At 38.1% G+C, this 24,692-nt stretch overlaps 1 protein-coding gene across 2 annotated transcripts in view; it reads left to right on the top strand.

Annotated features, from left to right (window-relative positions):
* Positions 1-24,692, top strand: part of SHQ1 (SHQ1, H/ACA ribonucleoprotein assembly factor) — a 101,214-nt gene that overhangs the window by 16,259 nt on the left and 60,263 nt on the right. For both annotated transcript variants that reach the window (XM_032325059.1, XM_032325048.1), the window contains 5 exons: positions 2,315-2,427; positions 9,315-9,442; positions 18,866-19,020; positions 20,836-20,889; positions 23,311-23,434. In XM_032325059.1, the coding sequence (XP_032180950.1) occupies positions 2,315-2,427; positions 9,315-9,442; positions 18,866-19,020; positions 20,836-20,889; positions 23,311-23,434 (574 nt within the window). The remainder of the gene's footprint in view (positions 1-2,314; positions 2,428-9,314; positions 9,443-18,865; positions 19,021-20,835; positions 20,890-23,310; positions 23,435-24,692) is intronic.

Here is a 24,692-nt window from a genome sequence, read left to right as displayed (position 1 = left end):
AGGAGCTAATGGCAGGCGGGTGAGCAAGCAAGAGAGGAAGAGACCAGATTATCCTGCTTGGAGAAGAGATGTTTCTGGTGGATTAAAATGGAGCTATGAAAGCATTTTCCCATGGAAACATTGCCACGGGGTTGTTACACTGTTTGTATCTAGAGTACTCTATTTAAAGTTTATTGTATTTTGAATAAACTTGCGGGTTACCATGAGCATGTAACTACTATTTTTATAATAGTATTTCTATAGGAAAATACGGTCTTAATTTCCCAAAAGCGATTGTAAAGGAACTTTTGGAATGTAAAATTTTATTTGGGAACCACCAGTAATCAGGTTTTTGCCTAGAATGTTTGTAGTTAGAAGTATTAACATGTTCTGGTTGTGACTTCTATAAGTTCTGTGGACCTTTTGCAGTATTCGTATGTGCTTTGATTAAATGTTGATACTACTCAAGCTAAGTGGATTGCGGTAGGAATGAGTGAGGTTTTGTTTTTTATTTTTTTAGGCACAAATTTTGATTGTGGGTATTCTAGTGTCTCCTTGGCTCCTTCAGTTTAGTTCATTTCTTTGCAGGTAATTTACCTTACAGCTCTCAACTTTGAGCCTGGTTATCAGGCACTCACCTCTCTTCCATTTACAAATCTCGTTTTCAGTTTGACTTTACAACTCTGTCAAGTTATTTCCCTTGATTTCTTTTAGCTAATACAGTTGAAGGTTCTTCCAAATTCCATACTTCTCACTTAGGGTAACTGGAATGGGGAGGTTGAACAAAGAAGGTATAGCTTTAGGAATATTTTGCATTGTGTGAGGTTTCTTGGCTTCATCATTCCAACCAAAAGAAAAAAACTCCATGATATCCCAGACAGTTTTCCTACTCTACCTGTTTTCTGTAGGATTTGGCCTAGGACACGTGCTACGTATCAATGTGTGTATATCCAGGTAAAGGTTTTTACAGTAAAGCTGAATATTACTTAGGATTAGATTTTTAAATTTGAAAATAGAAAATCATATACATTTAAATTGCCCTTAAAAATTCTTAAATCTGCTTATAAAGTAGAATGCACACAGTTTTATATATAAGTTTTATTTGGTAATCCTTATTGAGACTGGCTGACTTAGACCTTAGGAAGAAACAAAAGGGAAGTCTTTGTGTAGATGTTCAAACCGTTGATATTCGAACTGTTTTGCCTATTGAAAGAAGATAATTTTCAGAGTGCCTGGGTGGCTCAGATGGATAAGTGACTGCCTTTGGTTCAGGTTATGATCTCCAGGTCTTGGGCTTGAACCCTGTGGTGGGCTCCCTGCTTATCGGAGAGTTAGCTTCTCCCTCTGCCTCTTCCTGCTGCTTGTGCTCTGTCTCTGTCTCTCTCAAATGAATAAATAAATTTTTAAAAAAGATTTTATTTATTTATTTGTCAGTGAGAGAGAGCGCATGAGCACAAGCAGGGTGAGCAGCAGGCAGAGGGAGAAGCAGACTCCCCACGGAGCCGGGAGCTTAATGTGGAACTCGATCCCAGGATCCCGGTATCATGACCTAAGCTTAAAGCAGACAGATGCTTAACCAGCTGAGCCATCCAGGTGTCCCTGAATAAATAAAGTCTTAAAAGAAAGAAAAAAAAAAGAAGACAATTTGCATTGATACAAACAGACTTTTATTTAACACTTCAGGAAGCAAAGGGTCTCCATTCAGAGAATTACAAAATGGGGCCAAAGGCGGAAAGCTTTTATAGGATGAAGAATAAAGAACAAGGAAGAGAAAGATAGGAAGTATCTGATTGGCCACACAGTCCACCTAGTTTGGGGGAGAATAAACAAGGAAGTATAGCACCCAAGGTTGGCTTGGCCTCGAGATTGGCTGACTAGGTGTAGTGCACTTCTGGTCAAGCAGAATTTTACAGGCATGTAAAAGTTATCTAAATTTTTTTTTTGCTGATGTGGCAGGAGCACCTCCATCTTACTGGCTAGAAATTTATTTAAACATGCTATTAATAACTTTCAAATTTCTGTGAGTAAATGGGGAAGATATGAATTAAATGTTCCTACTTGCTTACACAGGTTTATTTATTTTTTTTAATGGTAGACTTTTATAGCTCTAATATATATTGATCACTTTGTTGTAAGGATTAAATGAGATAATTTATGTGAAAGTGTCCAGCGGGGCCTGGCAAGCAATAGGTGTTTAATAAACATTTGCTGGATTTGAATTGAAATGTCACAGGTAATATGATCAGATGGTTCCTTTGTTTTGGCCTTTTGTGCGAAATTTTTCAATGATGGCATGGGAGATAGCAATTATTCTTTCTTTTTTGTTTGTTCTTAGGATGAATTGAGTGATGTTATTGATATTAAGGATCCAGATTTCACTCCTGCAGCTGAACGAAGGCAGAAACGCCTGGCTGCTGAGCTGGCCAAATTTGATCCTGATCATTATCTGTGAGTACTGAGTTTTTTGAGGATTAAGGGTTTGACTTGACATTGACTTGAAAATTTTTGAATGTCTTTTTAAGTATGCTAGGCATGTGGTTTTGGGATTCTAGAAATTAGTGATGGCTCAGAACCTTAACTGACATTTGAATTAACCTACAAACTTACACTTCCGTGATCTTTGTAAAGTTTGCTTCTCAGGAGGTCATTCTGGCAATGGAGAACTCTTAATGTACTTCTTTATGTGTTTTCTCGGGAGGCTGCAAAGTAGAACACGGCATTCATGAGAGTATTTTTAGTTCTTTTCAGTAGACTTTTTGTTGCAATTAACGGTATATGTAAATGAAAAGATGTTTCAGTTTCTTTAAGAATTTGAATCTACATGTCCTGCATTTCTTGGCTGATCCAGGGTATTCCCAACACTTGATCTGCGAGCACTTGTAATTGAAGATCTGAGTCTAATTAACAAATAATTATTCATTGTGGTAGGGTATAAATAAAATCTAATTTTAAGTTTGCTGTATTTCCCATCTACTTTAATTACGTCTTTCACCACAGTGTGTCTCTGTCAGGCTTGTATTTGCCTAATAAGCTTATCTAGTTAATGGATAGGTAAATAATCACTTGAGACATTGTGATGTCTCTCATTGGCCATGAATAATAGCACTTCTTCCAAGTAAGGGCTTGTCACAGAGGATAGCCTCTGTGGATACTAGACTCTCTAGGATGTGAGTCGTATGTTCATACAGGCCTCAATTATTATTCTTCCGAAGCTCTAGGCCAACAATTTCTAAACTGTTATGTGTGCAGCTATAAGCATCATATTCCCTTATTTTGTATAGTGCTTTCAGCTTATCAGGTGCGCTCAAATGATTATTTAAATTCGTTTTCACAACAGTTGGGGAAAGAAGGTTAAGGGACTTGTCCAAGGTCATACCACTGCTAAGTTGCTAGGTCTGGAATCGAAAAGAATCTTTCCATTTGTCATTTTGTATTTCCTTTTCATGTACACTATTTCAGTTTAACTGCTGTTGCTCTTGTGATTAACATTCTATCTCCTGTGACACAGTGGGAGACTAATTGGAATGGCAGAAGTATATCTTGTGATGTGCAAATGCATTGAGTGATGTGTAGTGATAAATGGTCGAACTATTCAACGTCCTGGGGGGAACTGGGTAAGAGCAGGGTATGTTATATTTTGGAGGACATCTGAGAGATTCAGCTGCATTTACATTGCCATTTCTAATTACCTTTATCTCTCCAATTGTGGTTTTAAAGGTCCACTGAAGAGTAATTTGAAGAAACCTATTTAAAATCATGCTGAATATTTAAAGTGGGAAATTTCATTGTCAGCAAATTTCTCGGGCCAGCATGAAAACAGAATGAGCTTTACAAGACTAAAATTTCAAGTGGGAGGGAGCTTAATTAGAAGAACTGCCTATCTCTTCTCTTCTCAGACTGGAAGAATAACTGTATGGCCTGAGAGAATTAGGAAATTGGAATTTATACTTAGCAGTGTGATATTATATGCAGTCCTTATTTTTCTCCATCTTCTGTGTTTCTTTATCCAGAAACTCATTTTCTTTCACAATATGCATGAACTGTTCTTTCCGTTTCTCAAGGAGTGGTTTAAATTTAGTCATGGGCAGGTCGGAGAGTGGAAGCTGTGAGGTAAAGGTTCTTTGTGACTTTTCCAATAGCAGTAAGACTTTGGCTAATTGTCCTTTTTGTGTTATTTCTTACTCATTATTTTTATTAGCTGACTGACTCACCCAAATGTGTTAATAATAAATGAAGTGCAAGTAAAATTCTTTAAAATTTTCAATTAAAATTTTTTTGGCTCAGTGCTTTTTAAATTGTTCTTATTGGTTAATACAGTGGAAGAAAAGGTTTACTTCAGTTTTTATCTACCTTGCAGGCAATGCATCGCGTTTATTATAGTACACATTTAGGTATGTAAATGTAATGTACAAGATTAATGCATAATATATATTATGTGAGTGTGTACTATATGACACTTTCAAGTTGTTTGACATATCCTTACTGGTCATGATGTCTTTTCATGGTGTCAGGTTTTTTGGAAGCTTGGGAAACCAATTTTAAATCTGTCCTGAGGCAGAACACAGTGAGGTTAATTCATTATATAGAAAATTCATACATTTCGAAGGGATATATAAATGACTTAGAATAACTATTATTTTTAAAATCTTTTGTCGTAAATTCTAGATGCCATCATGTGATGTTTTTCCCCACTGTGTGACACATACTGTTTTTGATTATCTATATTTCTCCATTTGTAATTCCTTTTGGATATTATTTTTACGCTACAGTTTGTCGAAGGCTTCTTGAATTATTTAATAGGCTTTCCTGTTTTGCTTATCATAGCCAAGTTTTTATATTTCTCTTGCTGAGAGTGTTTTGTTTTTTGTTTTTTCCTTCCCCAGGCAAATTGTTTTTTAATTGTTAGCATCTCTTCTGCTTTAACCAATTCCTAAAATCTGCGTGTTTCCTTCTTTGGGAGAAAAATAGAAGAATTTAGTCAACACTTTAAATACTGTGAGATAAGAAAAGGTACAAAAATGATCGTAGCATTTGGGGTGCCATTTTAAATTGTAACTTTTCAGTGCTGTGCATTTTTTAAAGAGTTTGGTATACTGATTAGGCTTTTGCATTGATTGAGGAGTCTCAAGACTGTAAGTAGTAGTGATGAGGCTGGGAAGAGGGCCACCTGCTCCCAACATGGCTCTTTATTCAAAATGGCAAGCTTAGGAACAAGCATGAGAGTAAAATTTCACCCGTTCATTCTGTCACATGTGCCCTTACTTGTTCAAGTATGTGTTTGGATGAACTGCATGCTGGGTAGGTCACAGATCCTGAGGATTAGCATGAGTGTAAAAAGGTCCCTATGCTCATGGGGCTTCCGTTCTAGTGGGGAAGCAGATAATATTTCGAATGTGGTAAGTGCTCTGAAGAAAAGCCACATTATTAAGGGTTTGGAGAGCGACTCCTCTAGTGAAACCTGTCCAAAATTAAGCCCATCATTTTTACCTGAAAAGTCTTCCTGAATTTTCTCTTTGGTGGAGTGTATCATTTTTCATGTCAGTCACCCAGGGTAGAAACCTGGGATTTATCTTTGACTGCTACCTCACCCCACACTCCTAATCTATCCTGAAGTGGTACTATTTATCTCTTTACTGTTTCCTTCACTCAGTGTCTCTCTGATCCTCGTATGTATCTGCCTTAGTGCAGCAGTCGTGTTTGGCATCTCCACCTCTAGACTTCCACAGATCCATCAGCCATAAACCCAGCAGTATTATGTCTTGAATACTGACAATGAACATCTGCTTAAAATCTTACTGGGTTCTCCATTGCTTAAGGCATAAACTTCTACCTCCTTAGCACGGCATAGAAAGTTCTTTGTGATCTGGACCGTGTCTGCCTCTGGAGCTTCCCTTTTGCCTCTCTGCCCATGTTTTACACTACAGCAGTAATGAATTTTAGTATTGCTCCTCTTGTACCCCACAACTTCTTGCACACTTGTTATTCATGATACTCCCCTGATAGCTTTTTCTCTCCTGCCCCACCTTGCTGAAATAACTTCTACTTACCTTTTAAGACTGAGTTCCATTGTCATCCGTTGGTGCCTCCCTCCCAGAGAGAGGAAGCCCTCCTCTGTGCTCCCAAGTTACAGCGCATCTTGATTGTATGTCATTCTGTGTTTGTCTCCATTCCTATTACATTCTGGATCCCTGAATGGCCAGGATCATCTTACTGATCTTCATCTCCCTGAAGCTGCTTGTGCACTGGGCACTCAGTAAATGCTCGTTGAATGAACAACACTTAAAAATTTGGAAATAAATTTATTTTGTAAAGTAGAACATTAGGTCAACCTCAGACCTCAGACCTTTTTCACGAAACTAACCACGGACAGAATAAGAAATAAACCATCACATTTTAAAGTATTGGGACTCTATTTAAACACTTTGAAATTTTTGGAGAGAGGGCATGGAGGTGATAGAGATCTTTTACAAAGTCATGTTTTGTTTAGTTCTCTTCCCCATCACTTGTCTGTTGGGGGAAATGCAGCATCTTTTCAGATGGGATCTTCTACTCTTGACTTAAATGTCATCAATACTCTGGTGTCTGGATTACTTTTTTCTTATCCTGCAAGTTCTTGCTGGGCAGTTCTGTCTTCTACCTTGGTCTCTGTCACTGTCTAAATGCTTGTGACTCCCACATGTCTCTCCTGAGCATCAGATTTGTATAGCTAGCTGCCTACTGCACCGGTCTCTGTATGTTATACAAGGACATTTCAAACTCATCTGTTCCAAGCAGAGGTCATAATGTCTCCATACAGCTCTGTTGGTGTCCTGTGTATCTGTCTCATCAGAAGGCACTGTCATCCACTGAATTGTCCAGGCTGGAATGCCAGGCGTAAACCTTGACTCCTGGCTCCCTTTACTGCTGCATCCTACGGAATCTGGCTTCTGGCTCTAAGTCACATCCACCCACTTTGCTCTGTGTCCATGGCTGCTACCCTCTTCTAGGCCTCCATGATTTCTGTGCCTTGAGGCTTGTTCCTTTTGACCACTTTCCCGACTGCAGTGAGAATGATTCCAAGACACACCGATGTCAGACCCATATGTAAAAGTGTAAGTGTTCAGTTGTTTTGAGGGATAAAAATCCAATAGAGTTTTTTGACGTGGCTTATAATGTTGTCACTACAACATAATATTTTCAGCTGTTCTCAGCCCCCCCCCCCCCCACTCCCTTAAATGTGCCTTCTTGTTTCCTAGCCTTTGCTAACTATTCTTTTCAGCTCAGGATATACCTTCCCACCCTTCTTAGTCTGGTTAACTGTTAATTATGATCAGCTATTGGCTTAGATAGTCTCTTCTCCAGGGACCTTCCCTGTCATCCCAATTTCACTTTGCTGTAGATGCTTGTACTATTAGGTCATAGCAATTATATAGCATTTACATTGTGATTGTTGGACTCTCCCATGATGCTGTAAGTTCCATAAGGACCGTGACTGCCTATGTCTTGTCAGCCATGTAATCTCACTGCCCCAAATGGAGTTGGAACAGGGTAAAGAGGGTGAAGAGTCAGTGCTTTTTTTTTTTTCTTTTACTTAGCATTTTAGCCATTTACTCATATTACTTATGTTTTTGAAATATCTCTCATGCATGTGACAAAATTGATACTGAGAATTACTGTTTCGAGATCATTACTATTCAGTTTTGTCCAATATGGGCTTTTATTTCCTCAAGCATTAAAATGGAATGTTTATATTGGTTAATAATGTGGATTCTGGAGTTAGACTTAATTCGGTCCAGATCCTGGCCATATTTCTTTCTGGTTCTTTGACTTTGGCCATGATGTACAAATTTTCTGATCCTGAGTTTCCATTCGTGTAAAATGGGAGTATTAACAGTTCTCCCTGCGCCTGGGGGCAGTGTGAGGATTCAAGAAAATAATGGGTGAAAACAGTCAGTACAGTGCTTGGCACATACAGAGAATTCTGTAAGTTATCTATGATACTTCTTTTTAGAAAGATTTCACTGTCTCAGTTGAAAGCAAAAATATTTCAGATCATAAAACTTTCAGCTAGAAAATCAATTTATGAAATCAACTATTTCCTTGAGTTTCTTTCTTTTTTCTTTTTTTTTTTTTTTAAGATTTTATTTATTTACTTCACAGACAGAGATCACAAGTAGGCAGAGAGGCAGGCAGAGAGAGAGGAGGAAGCAGGCTTCCAGCTGAGCAGAGAGCTTGATGCGGGGGCTTGATCCCAGGACCCTGGAATCATGACCCAAGCCAAAGGCAGAGGCTTTAATCCACTGAACCACCCAGGTGCCCCTTGAGTTTCTAATTAACTGAAATATAAATGAATTTTTCACCCAGAGTTATACCTTTTGTCACTCTCTTCCTACAAATACAGTTTTCAACTTTGAATGCAGGGTTGTAATTTCTGAATGAATGTCCTCCAGGGGTGTATTTTGAATGTAGCAGTTATTTTTCAAGTTAAAACTGAGAAAGTAGGGGCATCTGGGTGGCTTAGTCGGTTCAACATCTGCCTTCCACTCAGGTTGTGATCTTGGTGTCCTGGGATGGAGCCCTGTGCTGGGCTCCCTGCTTGGAGGGAGTCTGCTTCTCCCTCTGCCCTTACCCTCAACTTGTGCTCTCTGTCTTGCTCAGTCTCTCTCTCAGTTAAGTAAATAAAATGTTAAAAAAAAAAAAAAAAAAACCTGAGAAAGTAAAGTATAGGAAAATTAATTTTCTGTTTTTTACAAAAGTTGCTTTTTTCTTTTTCAGTCATTTTAAGCAAAGGAACTATTAGGATTAGCAGAGTTATGAAAGAGAAATTGCCTCTGGGTAGAAAGTGTGAAGGCTCCTGCTAAAAAATGTGTATGTGTGTTTATGTGTAGCCTTTTTGTGGGTATGCAGTATCCTGTGTTTCCTGTTGATATGTTTATTTTCCTTTGCTTGGTGGAGTTAAAAGTGTTTTCCTTTATTGTAACCTTACCAAAATACATGGTACTTACAAAACTAGCCCAGGTTCCATGCTTCAGTCCATTGTGTGTTCAGATTTGCTTCTTCGCCCCATGCCATAGCCGTGCAGGAGATGGGCTTTCAGGGGAGGACTGGTCTTCTGTGTACCTTGTTTCTGAAGAGAGCAGAAATGTCGGCTATGCCTTTAGTCAAATGCTTAGTTTTCACTTTATGGTGATGAGTGTGACCACAAAGAAAGTAAATACAGTGCTTGTTTCCTTGATCTGTACTTTGAATTAATAATTTGTATTTCTAGTACAAATGTGATGAGTTTAGATAAAATCTTAAAAAATGAAAACCAGCCCAGTTCTGTGTAACACACTCATTCACTGTTTTCTTTCCAGAGCTGACTTTTTTGAAGACGAGGCTGTTGAACAGGTTTTGAAGTATAATCCTTGGTGGACTGATATATATTCAGAAATGATGGCCTCTTTGGGAAAGAGTCAGGAGCAAGAAAATCATGCTGCATTAGGTAAGAAACTCAAAATTAGACTCATTTGTTGACCATCTTCCCTGTTATTAAGCACACAATGCTAATTGCCTCATAGAGGGAAGATACTGTTTTGGTTTGCTAATTTTAAAGACTACATTTAGTCTTTACCCTGGATTGGAAAATGCCACTCTGTGATTAGACTTGTCTTGGAACAGTCTTTTGACATATGCTTTACTTTTGAATGATTGGGGTCCTTTTTAAAATTTTTTATATTTTAAGTAAAATTAGGCACATGAACACACAGGACATTTGTAGTAGTTAAATAATCTGCTTGAAAGATCTGAACATTTGGGGCATCTGGTGGCTCAGTCGGTTGAGCATCTGACACTTCATGTAGGCTTGAGTCATGATCTCATGGGTTGCGGGGTAGAGCCCCCCTCACCTGGCTCCACATCCAGCAGGGAGTCTGCTTGGGGATTCTCTTCCTCTGCCCCTCCCCTCACTTGCATGCTTGCGTGTGCATGCACACATACTCTCTCAAATAAATACAAAATCTTAAAAAGAAAAAAAAGATCTGAACATTCCTCTCAAGTAGGGACATTTGAGTATTAGTAGTAGTGGAAAAGATCTAGTTTTCATTTCTTTTGTTGAATGCATTTGATCTATCCTCCTCAGTTTTTTCAGAATATTAATTATGTACGTTAGAATTTTAAGTTTCCAGTAAATCAAGAATAGAAGGCCCATGTGTTCTCTCATACTGATTTCACTTTTCTTTCTGTATTCAAAATGAAATTTCAATGTTTAAATGAAAGGAATACATATACATGATTTGGAATATAGAATCTCCTCACTCCAGATTCCTCTTCCTGAAAGTAATCACTGTTAGTAATTTTGGGGTGTTTTCAGTGCATATACCGACATCTGAATATTTGCTCTAAGAAATTCATACACATAGACTCCTATGCACTCTGTTCTTCCCTTGCTTTCTCCAGTTCGTAGTCTATATTCTCTTCTGTATGGGTACTTAGGGCTCTACCTGAGCTTTAGTGCCTACCTAGCATACTGTTGTGTATACAGGTGCACATACGGCCCTTGACTACTGATGGACCTTTGGGTTATTTGCAGTTTTCTGCATTGGCCTCCTTTGGCCACTCAGGCTGAAGTCGCTACAGGGATGTTGCAGAGCGGTATTTTGATTCTCAGTGTAGTAATGCAGTAGTCTGTCATTTGCTCTGTTTCCATTGTTTAGCATAGTGCCTGTTATATAACAAGTACTCAGTAAATATTTAGAGAATAAATAAATGCTGCTGTCAATATTTTTGTAGTTCACTTTTGTTAAGAGTTTAGGTGATTTCTACCAAGTTGAAAAATTGCTACTTTAATCTTTTATAATTGACTCTACTGCAGAAGAGAAACTCATTTATAAATAATGACTCTTGTTACATTGTTTTCAACAAATCCTTGGTTTTATATTTGAGTTTAAGAATCTTTCAGAGACTTCCTACATTATATTGACAAATTTTCAGGTAGAGTCTTGCTAACACAATGTAGATAGGTAAGTATCTATGCCATGTAGATCTCTTTGGAAAGCTTGTTCACTCTGAAATCCTCAAGGTTATCTAGTGGTCTCAATCAGTTTCCCCAATTTCAGTGCAGTATTTTAATGAGGTGGTGTGGGTGGATATTGTTGGTTGTGCAGTTGAGTTTTCTGCCCACAAGGGTGAGCTAGTTGCCCTAAAAATCAAGAAAAGGCATTCCCTTTGATTTAAATTCTAACTCGCTTTACTTTCATCAATTGTAGCTTGTCCTTGGTCCTGTTTTCTGTGAGAGCCAACTTTTGAGTTAGGTTAGTTCTCTGTGTATAATTTTCTCAGAAGATTAAGCCAGGTCATCACTTTAAAACCACTACCCCTCCCATTCCTTCATCTTCATCCAACCTAGGGCGTGTACCCCAACTAGTGTTTAAGGAGCAGTCAGAATCGTTCTATGAAGCTAGTAATGGGGATCCATTTTTTAAAAATCACCTTTAAAAATAGCAAGGACCTGTGATGTAAAGTAGAAGAACTCGAGTTCTGTGTCGTTGTACAGAAGGTACCTTTTCTACATCTGCCAAGTAGAGGGTTAAGGATGGGATAGAAGCTAAAGATGGCTCTTGGGCATTAATGCCTTGCTCCACTGCAGGCTAGTTTGTGATCTTGCATCTTTCCTGGGTTGCTGCCTACCTCATAGAGTTGGCTTGATGATCGAATGAGATGATGTACTTAAAGTCCCTAGCATGTTGTGAATGTTAGAGATTATTATTGTAGAGTAGAAACAATGGCAGGAGAGCCAGGAATCGAATGGCTTCTCTGTAAAATTATAATTGTTTTATGTTTATAAAACTTTGAGGGGAACTTTTTTGTTAATGAGATTTTTCTTCCTTCCTTCCTTTTTTTTTTTTTTTTCCCCCTTCCCTTGTTCAAGTATTTGAGACACCTAGAATTGGGAAAACAAGTTGAAGTGTGGTGGTGAACCAGATTATAATATGGGTGAAAGGGAATCAGCCAAGAAATAAACCTTGAAGTCCTCAGCCTACTCAGCAAGTGTGCTACTGCTGGATTTTCCCCTCCACTTCCTCTTTGTTCTGTGCCTCCCAGGTCTCCTTCCTTTCTGTGTCACGGCAGTGGGATATTTTCTCTTTTATGTTCCCTCATCAGCCGTTGCCAGGCAGATAGAACAGTGCAGGTGAGGGCTTACCTTTGATTCCTCCCCGTCATAAAATAGTAAGCTAGATTGTTTTGAATTCCAGATAAGGCTTAGATGGTGAACTTTGCTGCCTGCCTTTGCCTCGGTTGTGATTTCTGTCATTTTCATTGTAGCCATGAGTTCCAACATGGAGACTTTTATTAACGTCTTCAGTAATGATCCCAGTCTTCCTCCCGCAAAGGCTTGTGAATGGAAGTATTAAAATGCTGTGTTCCCCCTGAGCTCTGGTTTCATGAGGACGGACTTAACCACATTTCCCATGTTGTCTTTCAGCGGTTAATCCCAGCCCAAGAATCTTGGCACATGGTTGCTTGGTATGACACCACATAACATTTTTAGTCAATGAACTTCCTAGCAGGGACATCTGATTTGGCACCATTGAGGCGTTCAGTGTTTGTAGAGCTAACTGTCAGTGTCAGCTTTGAAAGTTGTAGCACTGCAGGGCTACCCGCTTAAGCAAAAGGTTTGAATGCAGCACATTTTCTTCTGGTTCCCTTGATCTCTTTCCAGAAAGTATACAATATAGTTGGCAGATTAGCATTCCTCTGAGAGGAGCCAGATCAAGGATTATTTAATTGTTGACCTGTGGAAGACAGAGATATTTGGGAGGGGGATTAAGAGAGAAGGAACGATTTAAAAGTAACAAAACTAGAAAATGTTCTGTAGGTGAAGTAAGAAGGTCACTTCCTGCTTTGATGGGAGCCCCTTTGCAGTCATCAGACGCCTTGATTGGGGTTTTTAATGTTGGGATGTGGTCCTGGGCCATTTGTATCATGCTAGGGCACCAGTTTCTTCCCCAAATGAATTGAGCTTTCAGCTGCTTTGTTTGACTGTAGAGTATTTATAGAAGTATAATTAACCGAAATGTTGTGAACTATATAGCAGAGCTGCATTGTAGTGTAGCGAAGTCATACAAATGCTTGACAAATGTTACTCATGGTGGCAATCATCCAAGTATTGTTGGCGCTGCATCTGGACTTCTTCCCATTGCTGCTGCTTGGTTAGACCTGATTGTGGGCAAACTGCCCCAAGTTCCCCTTTGGCTCATAGGATTTACAACTCCAATAAAAAAGGCCTTGGGGAGCTCAGACTTTTGGTTTCTCTAATGATTTCCCTTTTTGTTGATATTGTTATTTATCATCTCTGGTTTCTTTGCTTGAGCTTCAGAATTTAAATAGATCTGTGTATTTATCAGTGAACTTTTTTGGCCAAAATGGGACTTAAAAACATCCAGAAAAAGGTGGTGTGTTTTAAGGAAGGCTGAGGGCACCTAGCTCCAAGACTTTGGAAGAAGACATTCCAGTAAGCTTTTCTTACCTATACCCCCCGACAGTGACCTGTAATATGGGGAAGCCCTTACTTGTGGGTGATGGAACATCAGAACCTGCAATTCCCAGGTCAGCCTTTACAAATTATTCAGCCTACATACAGGTATGATTACTTAAGAATGAAGGAATAAACGTTTAGATGAGTTAATGTGTTATTAAGTGGTTCTGGGCATGCTTACCTTATGATTTAGAATTATCTGGAAGCCTAGGATAAAGTCTTTTCTCAAGTGAGATAATATCATCATGAACACCTGGCACTTTCTTATTAGCTAAAGTAATGAGCATCTCAGAAACTATACCTAGGGGAATACTGTCTCAAACATTATGAAATACTAGGGGACTTAAAATATTTTGTTAGGTATACTTTCTTTGGCAGTGAGTATGTTCCTTCTTAGATTTTCCTTACAGAAGATTGCTTTAATTGAACTGAGAGCTTCTATTTAAATTAAAGGATCTTTATATGAGCCCTTTAATGAGACAGGTAATACCTAAGGCTTCACTGGACACCTTCCTGCATTAAGTTTAAAAGTATCCACATTTCTGGGGCACCAGGGTGGCTCAGTCAGTTAAGGGTCCAGCTCTTGTTTTCGGCTTAGGTCACGATCTCAAGGTCATGAGATCGAGCCTGGCATCAGCCTCTGTGCTGGGCGTAAAGCTTGCTTGAGATTCTCTCTCTCCCCCTCCCTCTGCCCCTCTGCCCTTTCCCCTACCTGCAGAAAGCTACATACTCATTTCCTTACGGCCAGCAAATTAAGTAGATTCATTTTCATAGTTATTTCTCATTTATGTAAGCAACGCTTCTGCACATTTATTTCCTTTTTCTTCTCATACTTTTTAATCATAGGATTTCTAACATCATGGAAAAAATGATTACATAAATATATTTAAGACCTATTTTTTTGCACCAAGTAAATTTTAATGAGTAAAGGCGTATTGCTTCTAGTAATTTCCAATAACTGTATTTAAGATTCTTTCCCCCAGAGGATGGACTGTAAAACAAGGAAGCCTTTAAACAGAAAGAATCCGTGTTAAAGCGAAGCCTCCTGAGAGAGGACTGAAGTGGGTTGGGGAACTCTGTGAGAAGGGGCCAGCATGTGTCAGTAATCATATTCTCCCTCTTCTGGCTTTTACCCAGTTGTGAGGAGCAGAAGGACAGTTTTTGTTGAGCAGAGAAAGAAAAGGATAGGGTAGCTAGCTATCAAGAGTTTGATCTGGGAATATTAAAAAAGCAATTTAGGGATGCCTGACTGGCTCCATTGGTAGAATGTGTGACTCTTGATCCCGGGGTCATGAGTTTGAGCCTCATGTTGGGCATGGAGCCCACTTAAAATTAAAAAAAAAAAAAAAAAAAGCAATTTAATAATTTTGGTCTCCTAAGAGCATCGCAAACAGCCAGGTATCTTTTATTAGTCCTCCTCTACTAAGAGTCTTCTTGAGTTGGAGCTGGGCATAGGAGTGCTCAGCTAGTGACTGCCTTACTGACTACCTTTTTTTTTTTTTACTTCTTTGCCACTGGGGGTACTCATGGGACTGGATGATGAGAAATGAGTGGAAGTCTGTGTGCACTGGATCAGGTCTTTAGAAGGGAGGCGCTTGCCATCTTATTCTGCTTTCCCATTGCTTAGAAAATGGTACAGACCTGGAGCAGCTTTCTTAGATGCATAGATGGAAGTCGAATGATGGAGATGCTGATGCTTCATCAGTCCTGGATCATTCACTCAGAATAGTAGCGTGGGAGAGAAACTTCTATCTTATATAAGCCACTATATTTCAGGATCTTTCGGATTGCAGTTTAGTGTGTCCTTACCTAAATATAATGGGCAATTCTAAACCCTGGAGAAAGAACCTTTTAAAGTTATTTTGAAATTAGGTTGATAGGAAGCACTGGAACTGGAAACCGGACGCTCCTCTCTCTGTATCCGGCTTAAAAACTTTTGAAGTGAATTTGAAGGTGATTGTCTGATAGGGCATGGAAGAAAAATTAAGGATTACATTGTGAAGTAAGAGATCCGTAACATTTTTATTTAGAGGTAACTGAAAGTATGTATAGATGGTTGAATTTCTGTAGAAATCTCTCTAAGACAAGTAGTAGGCCATGTTTTACTTGTACTAACTATGTACTTGTTTGTAGTTAGCTATTAGTTTTTCTGTAAATCTTGCTTTAAGACAAGCTGTGGCTTGTCTGGGTGGCTCAGTTGGTTGGGTGACTGCCTTTGGCTCAGGTCATGATCCTGGAGTCCCAGGATTGAGTCCCACATCGGGCTCCCTTCTTGGCAAGGAGTCTGCTTTTCCCTCTGACCCACCCCCTTCTCATGCTCTTTCTCTCTCTCTCTTTCTCTCTCATTCTCTCTCTCTCAAATGAATAATTGAAAGCATAAAAAGAAAAAAAAGGCAAGTTGTATTTTACTTCGTATGTATGGTACCCAGTAGCACTCATGTTATAATGCTTGTTGGCTTGCCTGTATCGTAGACATCAAAGGAAACTTAGAAGGAGTTTCAGTCTTACACTTGCTTACCTCACCAATGTAGACACAGAGTTTTCCTTTTTTTTTTTTTAATCATTAACGTTTGTTAAGTGCTCTAATTTGTTTGGTAGCCAAACAGTGGTTAAGATGGTATGTGAAAAGAAATAGATTTTCTCTGTCCTCTCAGTAATTTACTGGAAATGGGAAAAAAAAAAAATGTTTACGAGTCACAAAAGCTGAAAGTGCTTGGAAGTAATTTTTAGCAAGAAAAGCAGCACATCTATTTCACAAAGTTGGTGGTTCAGTACAGTGAGGAAAGATGGATTATTGACCAGACTGTGTTGGCACAATTAACTATTCATCGGGAATTAACCGAAATCTTAAAACATGAAAAAGTAGCTTCCAGATGGATTAAAGACTTACGTTTTAAAAAGGAAACCGTAAATCTTAAATGAGAGGGACATCTGTGTGGCTCAGTCAGTTAAGCACCTGCCTTCAGCTCAGGTCATGGTCTCAGGCTCCTGGGATGGAGCCCATATCAGACCACTTGCTTAGCAGGGAGTCTGTTTCTCCCTCTCCCTCTGCCTGTCCCCCTCCTGCTCTTGTGCACATGCACATTCTTGCTCTCTTAAATAAATAAAATCTTTTAAAAAAGGAAAAAAAAAAGAAAAGCTAAGAGGCTTCATGCACAATTCAGGAGTTGGGGAAACCTTACCGAAGTCTGTAAATTCAGAATCTATTTTTCTTAAAAAAGATGCATTTATTTGGGTACATAATAAATCAGAAATTCATTGGCAAAAGATCCCACAGAGAAAGTCAGTGGAGATGTTGTAGATTTGGAGGTATGACAAGGGTTCATATCTATAACTGTGAGTTCTTAAAAATTTGACAAGACAAGCCATCCCATAGGGGAAAAAATGGGCAAAACACAATTAAATGGTTCATTCACAGGTTGCCAACAAACCTGTAACGTAATGTCCAAGTTTAGCATTTGGAAAAATACTAACTGCAGTAAGAGTGATCTATCACTGTATTAGGTTTTTCTTCCTGTATAACAGATTACCACAAATTAGAAACTGTTCTAATTTGACTCAGTTTCCATGGCTTCAGACTTGGGCTTGCTTAGCTGGATCTTTGCTCAGGATCTTATAAGGCTGTGGATAAATTTGGGCTACTTCTCTTTTTTTTTAATATGTTTTGGTAGCTAAGTTCTTTTCTGGAACTCAGGGTCCTTTTCCAGGCTCACATGATAGCTGGCAGAATTCGATTCCTGTGGCTGTAGAACTGATGTCCCCATGTCCTTGCTGACTGTCAGCTGGGGGCCACTCTCCAATCACCCCCCCTTCTCCTCCTGCCACAGTTTGCTGCCACACAACTGTGTTAAAACATGGTGAGTTTTGGTCAAAACCAGTGGTGAGTCTGTGGCTCCAGTCTACTCTTAGTGGGATGTAGTCATGATAGTGACCGTGCCATCATCATTGTCATATTCTTTTGGATAGAGTAAGTCACAGGTTCTGCCCACATCGAAATGATGTGACTCAGTGGGTCTCATCTTAGAATTCTTCCTACCATAGTCACTTCCTGTCTGTTAAACTGGAAATGAGTAGGAGAGGCTCTAACATTATTGCTGGGTGTGAGGGATGTGTGTAGGAAAGAGAACTTGTGTCCATGACCATTAAAAAGAAGGAGAGTCATAGCCTTCTAATGAAGTATTTTTTTTAAGACTTTTTTTTTAGATTTTTATTTATTTATTTGACAGACAGAGATCACAAGTAGGCAGAACAGCAGGCAGAGAGAGAGGAGGAAGCAGGCTCCTCGCTGACCAGAGAGCCCGATATGGGGCTCAATCCCAGGACCCTGGGATCATAACCTGAGCTGAAGGCAGAGGCTTTAACCTACTGAGCCACCAAGGTACCCCAAAGTTTTTTTTTTTTAACAGGTGCATTTTTTAACCCAGTAAATCTACTTTTAGGAATCTATTTTATAGAAATCTTCAGTATCCAAGGGCATGTGGTTAGAGACACTTAAGCAGCGTTATTATCATGGCAGAAAACTGGAAGCATAGTGGATGCCCATCAGTAGGGGGAGTGGTTGGATAGAACATACTACACCATGGAATATTCTACTGCTTTACAAAAATTAGCTAAGTACCAAATGACTTGGAGAGATTTGCCAGATACTGAGTGAGGTAGGTTAGGTGGAGAAAAGTGATCTAATTCTTTGGTGGAGGTGGAGGAGGGAGGTATAAATTCCCTTGTATATGTTTGTGTGTCTGTATAGCATTATATGGTAATAGAGGAAAAATATGAAATGATATATACTAGATATTTAATGTAGAGAGGGCTGTCAGTGAAGATGGAGAAAGGGTGACAGGCCAAACAAGAAAAGATCCACTATTGAAAAGAGCTATCCTCTTCCCTCAAGTGAAATATGTGTGCTATAACGCTTTGTTTTTGTGTATAAAGAATATCAATATACTTTGCCCTTAACATTGACTATTATATGAGAATAGTCCTATTTCTTTGTATAGACCTTTCACAATGGATAATGAATATTTACAGAGTGCTTTACTTAGCTATTATGTTTTCTGTTCTTAAACTGTCTTATCATTATTTTAAAGTCAGTAGCTCCAGCATTTAGATGTCTTGAATACAGGACAGTGTAGCAAAAAGGAGGCATCCTGGAAATAAGGAAAAGATATGGGTTAGACATTTCTCCTTTATTTAGCTCTACTAGGGTTTGAGCAGATGCACAGCCCTTAGTAAAACTGTGAAGTCTAGTTTAAGAGTTCTTTCTATATTCAGAGTTAAATAACTCCTATTTCAGTTTCTATAATCGAAGTTCTAATTTTGACAAATCCTCCTCACTGGGGGTTTTACAAAACTGAATGGAACATTTAGTTTTTAAATGCATTTTTTCCCTAGTGTGTTTTTCTGAAGAAGAGAAATACCAGCTGCGAAAATTTGTCAATAAATCTTACCTCCTGGACAAGAGGGCTCATCACCAGGTGTACTACAGTTTGATTGACATCCTTCTGGCGTATTGCTATGAAACTCGTGTCACTGAGGGAGAGAAGAATGTAAGTGCCCGTATGTCTCTGCATTGTGGCGTAAGTGACCGGACTAAATGAACTGTAAGGCATCCCTCCTCCTGTGGAAAGTAAGAGCTGTTGTGATTAGTTATTCAGGGGCTGCTCCTGGCAGAGCTGCACGTGCGTGTTGGTGGTGAATTCCAACATGAACGCATAATGCCTGCTTGGTCTTTTTTCTTCTCTCTGGGCATCAGTGTCTACCAGGTAGTGGATTGAGGCAATAAAGCTGAGGGTAGAGAAAGGTTGTCCTGAGCTCTCATCTCTTTAGGAGATGACTTGGCCAGAGAAGAGAGCTGTTTCCGCATGACACTTGACATTGACAAGAGGTAAACTTTATCATTCCTGTTTACATCCTTTGTCCAAGCTGTCCATTAGCAGACGCAAGGTATAGCTTTTTACAAAAAAAAGGGAATCTGAGCGTTTACCTGCAGGTGTCCCTCAATTTATACAGTAGTTATGCTTCTGAAAATATTAAATGTAAATCGCATTTTTAAAAAACTTGAATTGTATCTTTATTTGCTATTGAAAGAAATCTTGTAATAGTAAAGCCTTTTATAAAGTACATTATTTCTTAAATGATCATTTTTAAGTAATATAAAATTTATTGTATCTCTTCTTAACTCACATTTGATTTTGTAAATGAAGAGGTAAGTAAGCTTCTTTCTTACCTATATCAATGATTGTATATTTAAAAAAGACTGCATAGCCAAAAAAAGTCTTTCCAGTTAATGTGCCCCTGCAGCTGTTTATAATTATACTTGCTCAAGGGTTATTTTCCAGCTGAGCATATGCTTTCCTTTTTTACAAATTGCACAGATAATTCATATCAGTATAAAAGGAGAAATATACATATGAAGAAAATAATTAAAATTTCCTGTAATCTCAGCCAATCAGAAATAGCTAGTGTTAAGAGGGGATACATCTTTTCCAGTCTTTCATTGTGTACTTGTGTGTATGTGTATTTAAATTGGGTCATGATGCATATTATTTAATCTGCTTTTCTCAACATCATAGCGTTAGCATAGTATTAGAATTATAATTTGATATGTGCCAAATTTTCTCTTGTTATGATTCTGAAAATTTCAAAGGTGACTCTTGAGATTTGCATTTGACTCAAAAATGAATATTAATGAGTGTATCAGGAGTATAATATTGCTGGAAATGATTTTTGTTTCCACTCATCTTTTAAGGATACTGTAATTGGGGAAAATATTTTCTTTGACAAAGAAAGTACTTCACATTATTGCTGAAGAAGATGAGTGAGAGCATTTAGTTATGCTCAATGAAATTTACCATTTTTGATTCTTCACATATTTGACATCATGAAGTCTTGCAACTTTAAGACCTCTAGAATGTGCTTATTCTCTCACAAGCATTTTCTGAAAGGCCAAATTCTTGAGCAGCTTTTTAAGTGTCACAGTCAGCACTTCAACATTATCTTTGAGTCCTTTGGCAGATTAGAATGTTTGGGTGGCAAGTAACTTAGTTGAGAAGGACAGAAATTGAGGAAGCATCGCTTTGCTTTAATTTTTAGTTTCAAAGCCTCTGCTTATTTGCTCTTATGTTCTGGTGCTCTTATCAGTGGAAGAGCTTTACTTTGTGAAATCCCAAGGAAAGTAGGCAGAAACTTGCCTTTGATAGCTTCTGCAAAGCAATTATTTTTTCCTCAGTCATGGATGCTTCTTAGTTCTCCTGTATGTCAATGCTACTGAGATACTAGTTGAATAAATGGGTATATTTGCTTTATTTTGGAATGACTTTACCTCTGAATTGACAGTATTCTTTTCTCCAAAACAAATAAAGGTTGAATCTGCATGGAATATTAGAAAACTGAGTCCCACACTGTGCTGGTTCGAGGTATGATTTTCAGTCACAATTTTTTAGATTTTGTTTTAAAAGTTATTTTTCTGTTACCATTCATTTTGGGTAATTCAAGGAATTCCTTGACTTTTTGAAAGTGGAAACTTTATTATGCAATTTTTTTTTCCATCTTTTAGTAACATTCTCATTGCATTTGTAACTCTAATGCTAATCATAGTATACGAATGAAGCTAGATAAGATGTTGCGGAATTTGGGAGAAGGAGAGCACATTTTGGAGGAAAAACCACACATGGTATGTTGGGGAGAACAGTTAGGGTGGAGTTAGAGCATATTTGTAAGTTGGCATATATTGGGGCTCAGAGCTCAAAATTGGGCCGCAAACCTAAGTCATAATTCTATTAGCTGCAATTTCCTGACCATCAAAGACCGTGTTAAGCGTTTTATATATATTATCTCCCCTGTTCCTTCCGATAAGTCTGTGAGATAAATATTATTGCTGTTTCACAGATGAGGAAACTCAGATCATGTAGTTTAACTTATCATAGGCCCTACAGTTAATATGGTCAGCGCTGATAATCCTTTTATTATAGTAGTCATTGTTTTTATATCTGTTTCCTAGAAAATAGTTGTGTAAGTTTTATCAAAGGATGCTATTTTAAAATTTACTAGCTCTGAACGAATTGTTCAACATCAAAACCATAATTAAAAGTAGAAACTTGAAGAATGTGTCATATTAGGGGCACCTGGCTAACTCATTCAGTGGAGCACGTGACTCCTCATCTTGCAGTCATCTGTTCAAGCCCCGCGTTGGGTAGAGATTACTAAGAAAGAAAGAGAAAGAAACAAAGAAAAACTAGCATTAAAAAAAAGTGTCAGTTTAAATAGCTGATAATCGCATCAATTAAATCAACTAGGTTTTGGTTTTGTTTTTTTTGTTGGTTTTTTTTTGTTTTTTTAAGTTTAAATCCTAGATACAATAGATTGTTAAGTTTTAAATCAAGGTTGTTTCATGGCAACACTTTGTTCAAATGATGGATAAGATGTCAAAAGGAATTGAGACATTCACCTTTGTCAGAGAAATTTGCTCCTCCAAAGAATGAATGATCCATGAACCAGCTACTAGACCAGCATCCTCCGCTGGGAGCTGGTTAGAAAGACAGAATCTCAGTCCAGACCCACTGAAGCAGAAACTGTAGCAAGGTCTCCAGGGATTCGTATGTATCTTAAAGATGGAGGAGCACTGCTCTCTAGACTTCACTTGAGTTCTCCTTATTGCCATGATCAGCATCGAATGGAGAAACCGGTTTTTGTGATGATTGCATTGGTTACTTAGGTTGAAAACAAAGTAGTTGGTGACTAAGTAATTTTGAAGTTGAAGTTATGAAAGCCTGCATGAGTAAATTCACCCACTTATGATTTTACTTTGAAATTTTTCTTGTTTTTGAGATAACTTGGAATTGCCAGAAATGTTAAGAGTTATTTTTGGCAGAATTTTTAGAAAGTTTGTAATTCTTTTTAGATATAAACTGTTTTTTGTCAGATACTCGGTATTCTTAATCAGAACTCTCACTCATTAAGGATTAATACACATGGAAATTCTTCTGCTTCCTTAGTTTTACTTTTTATATTCTAAGTTTTATATGTAGGTTACATTTTTTTTGATACAGTTTTAATCAAAATCCAATTAAACAATTTTGCACAAAACTGCCTTTGTCTAGTGGTGTCAGTAAGTTTTAGGTTGCTGGTGGTTTCTGTTTGATACTTTTTAAGATAAAACACTTTTTTTTCAAGGCGCTTTGGTGACTCAGTGGGTTAAGCTTCTGGCCTTCGGCTCAGGTCATGATCTTAGGGTCCTGGGATCAAGCCCTGCATTGGGCTGTCTGCTCAGTGGGGAGCCTGCTCCTCCCCCCACCCCACCTACTTGTGATTTCTGTCTGCCATGTATTTACCATGTATTACTCATGCCCAAAGCACCAAAAAAAAAAAAAAAAGAAGAAGAAGAAGAAGAAGAAGAGGGAGACCGTGAACATACTTTGCTGATGAGTTCCACATCTTTCATCTACACTATCTTGAATGGTCCTAGAGGACAGAAACATGAAACATACATCATTTAACAATGTCTTTTATGTGCATCTGCATTTTGTTAGTGCCATGTGTTTTAGATTCATATTTGTAATTCTTAAAAGACTTTTTAGAACTTTCCTGCTGCATATGTGATTTTTGAGGAGCATTTGTGATACCTTGATAAAGTATGAGAAATTACAAAGACTTCAATTAAGTATTTTATTGTAAGGTATATAAAAAGAATCTCATTTCATGGTTTTGTATTTCTGTCTTGCATGGCTTCATGATGATCCAAACTTAAGAGTTTTTAATTGAGAGTAGTTTCGTATTTCGTTGTGTCCTTTTGTTTATGTAATATGGAAATGATTACTTATTTAAACTCTACTTCACAGACTTGGACTAATGTTCATGAAATCCTGGTATCTTTTGGAAGGCGAGTTTTGTGCTACCCACTTTATCGCCACTTCAAGTTGGTGATGAAGGCCTACAGAGACACTATAATGATCTTGCAACTAGGTAAGATAATCTGATGCCTGCAGATTCGAGAGTGGAAAAGTTACTAGTTTGTGACGATGTCGTGATTTTTGCTTTTCTAAGCATAAATGAGCAGTGAAAATCATCACATTCAATCACTTCTCCTTCCAGGTATATAAAATAATAGTTCTCTCCAGGTATACAATCACAGTGAAGTGTGGTACTCTTTCCTGAAAGATGTTGGACAGGTCAGTGGATGAGATACACACAGTATTCCACACCATTTTGTGTGATAGTAGATTGCATCATTCAGTTTTGGGTACCTGCAATTTTCTGGGCACTATATTAGGACTGTGCAGTTTAGAGTTTTCTAGGGGTACTGTTGACAACCAATTTCATTATAGAGTGAAAAGAGCTCTGCTGGGGGACATAGTGATCATTAGGCAGGGGCCCAGAACCTGGACTTGGGAAGTCAGGAAAAGCTTTCCAAAGAAAAGCACAGCTAGTCTGAGGACTTTTGACTATTGCCAAATCTAAGTTGAAAAGACAAATATTTGCTAGTTTTAAGAAAATGGAGAATTTTGAGTCTGAAACATATTCCAGAGTGACTGTAACAGCATCACTGGTTTAAGTATATAATTTCCAAGGTAATGACTTTGAAGGTAGCATCCATTTGTATGGATTATTTCAGGCACATTTATTTAGAAGTTGCTTTCCATCCTTTTTGGTCGTCTCTTACATTCCTTGGGGAGGTTTGGTCATTCCTTTGTCCTTAGATAAAGGTGCTTCTGAGGTTTTCAGACTTTAGAGTAAGAAGAGGAAAGTAAGGAAACTTTTCCCTTTACCACCCAGGTGACATCATTGGCTTAAAAGGAAGAATCCCATCTCTAATGTTTTGTCCCTCTTAAAGGTATACCTCTGTGTTTTTTTTTTTTTAATTTTTTATTTTTTATGAACATATATTTTTATCCCCAGGGGTACAGGTCTGTGAATCACCAGGTTTACGCATATACCTCTGTTTTTATTTGACTTTTGTGTAACCTATCGCCTTCTTATCCTGGGGGAAAAAGTCATGTTTGAAATAGATTCTTTTAAGGTAGATAATAATTCTAAAAATGAGTTATAGTTAAATGAAAGTTACCTTTTTATTAACCCACTTGGATTAGGTTAGCTCTGTTTTAGGATAGTTGTTCTAAAGATTGTAGAGCTACTACCTTTGAAAAATTGATCTTTTTTAACTTATTGATGGGAAAGAAACTGTGTTTTCTCATGTTATTTCCTCTTGCCTTCTAAGATATTT

This window comes from Mustela erminea, chromosome 1, assembly GCF_009829155.1.
Source record: "Mustela erminea isolate mMusErm1 chromosome 1, mMusErm1.Pri, whole genome shotgun sequence".
In the NCBI taxonomy this organism is placed as follows: domain Eukaryota; kingdom Metazoa; phylum Chordata; class Mammalia; order Carnivora; family Mustelidae; genus Mustela; species Mustela erminea.
The sequence above is the reverse complement of the archived record's forward strand: the minus strand, read 5'-3'. Positions and strand labels throughout refer to the sequence as shown.